We start from the raw sequence: 1,503 nt of genomic DNA, 5'->3' as shown, positions 1-1,503 counted from the left end.
GGGGGCACGACCTCCCACCCGCCTTGTTCCCCAGAAGTAGGCTTGGCCGTGCGCTGCGTGGCGGCTCTCTTCCAGAGCGGGCGCAGCTGGTGGGACCTGCTGTCTCCAGGGAGGCCCGGAGCAGGCGTGGCCGAGGGCTCCCACACGGGGAAGCGATGACACGCTGTCCCCCGGGCGGGCTCATGACAGAGGCCAAGCAAGTCCCAGGCTGACCCACTGGAGTGGCTCTGCACCTGGTGACGGCGCAGGCTGTGCGCCTTTAGATGCTATAAAATGGAGGGGCCCTGGTGCGCCCACAGGAGGGCCTGGGCCGGGGCGGGTGCTGGCTGCGGGCAGCAGCTGTTTATCAACCGGTGTGGAAGGATGTCAATATCCTGACCAGCAGTACGACTGAGAATCAGCCATGGACACACACGCACACGTGCACACTCACACGCACACACATGCACACGCGCGCGCACACATGCACACATGTGCACACGCGCGCACACACACATGCACGCACACTTGCTCATCTTCGCCGCGGGGCAGTGCGAGAGGCAGAGGCCAGTGTCTGAGCAGCTGATTCCACGAGGCACTCCCCCCGCAGTTCCCTCTCAGTGGTCTGGGGTGGGATTTTATTTTTTAAAAGCTCTGCAGGAGACACTGAGGCACAGCCAGGAGGAGCCACTGCTACAAAGCACTCAGTGCACTGAGCTTGCCCCTCCTTCGCTGTGGGGTCTGGGCCTCGGACGCCACATCCCGGAGAGCTGACGGGGCGGGGCCCCTAGCCTCTGTCCACGCTCTCATTCGCACGAGGCGCCAAGGCCCAGAGAGACGGGCGCAAGGCCTGGCCCCGGAGCGCCTCGCGCCTCGTGTTCCACCACCCCTGGGGGAGGGGGGCTGACTAAGGACCTAAGCCAGCTGCTCACTTTGCAAACCCTCCCCCTTTCCGCTGCCCTGCTTCTCTGGTGAGAAAGGAAACCAGTGAGGGGCCTGGGGAGCCCGTCCCCGCAGAGTGAGGGGCAGGGGTGCTCACCTGGAAGTACACCATCCAGTAGGGCACCAGGGTCACCATGATGGGCAGGAGCCTCACCAGCCCCCGGAAGTTGGCGATGTCCTGCTGGGGGGAAGCGCCAGGCTGGGGCGGCCTCTGGTCAGGCAGCAGCTGGGCCCCTTCAGGGTCTCTGTGGGCAGCGGATAAAGTGGGGGTGTCATCCCTGCATGTGGCCACGGCTTCACCTCCTAATTTAACCCGCTCCCCTGGCCTCGGTAACCACAGCCCCCCTCCGACGCCACCCCCGTCTCCACTCCACCGTTAGCGCCATCACCAGCGCCCGCGTCCTCACGGCCACTGCCTTTGGGAAGGTGACCAGTCACAACGCCGGCCCCTTGAGTGTGGCTCTTCCTAAGCCTTAGGAGGACCCTAATTAAGTTCATAACAATGTACCTACCTATATAGTTTAAGTTTAAAAAATTCGGCTCTCAAAAGAAATTTCAATCGTTGTACTGTTGATATTTGGC

At 62.6% G+C, this 1,503-nt stretch overlaps 1 protein-coding gene across 1 annotated transcript in view; it reads right to left on the bottom strand.

Annotated features, from left to right (window-relative positions):
• SLC15A3 (solute carrier family 15 (oligopeptide transporter), member 3) overlaps positions 1-1,503 on the bottom strand; it is a gene marked incomplete at its 3' end in the record, with an annotated part of 10,235 nt that overhangs the window by 5,472 nt on the left and 3,260 nt on the right. Inside the window, exon 3 of the mRNA XM_014539183.1 lies at positions 1,019-1,166. Coding sequence (XP_014394669.1) covers positions 1,019-1,166 — 148 coding nt within the window. The remainder of the gene's footprint in view (positions 1-1,018; positions 1,167-1,503) is intronic.

The sequence above is a fragment of the Myotis brandtii genome, unplaced genomic scaffold (genome assembly GCF_000412655.1).
Source record: "Myotis brandtii unplaced genomic scaffold, ASM41265v1 scaffold2089, whole genome shotgun sequence".
Classification (NCBI taxonomy): domain Eukaryota; kingdom Metazoa; phylum Chordata; class Mammalia; order Chiroptera; family Vespertilionidae; genus Myotis; species Myotis brandtii.
This window is presented reverse-complemented; position numbering and strand designations above follow the sequence as displayed.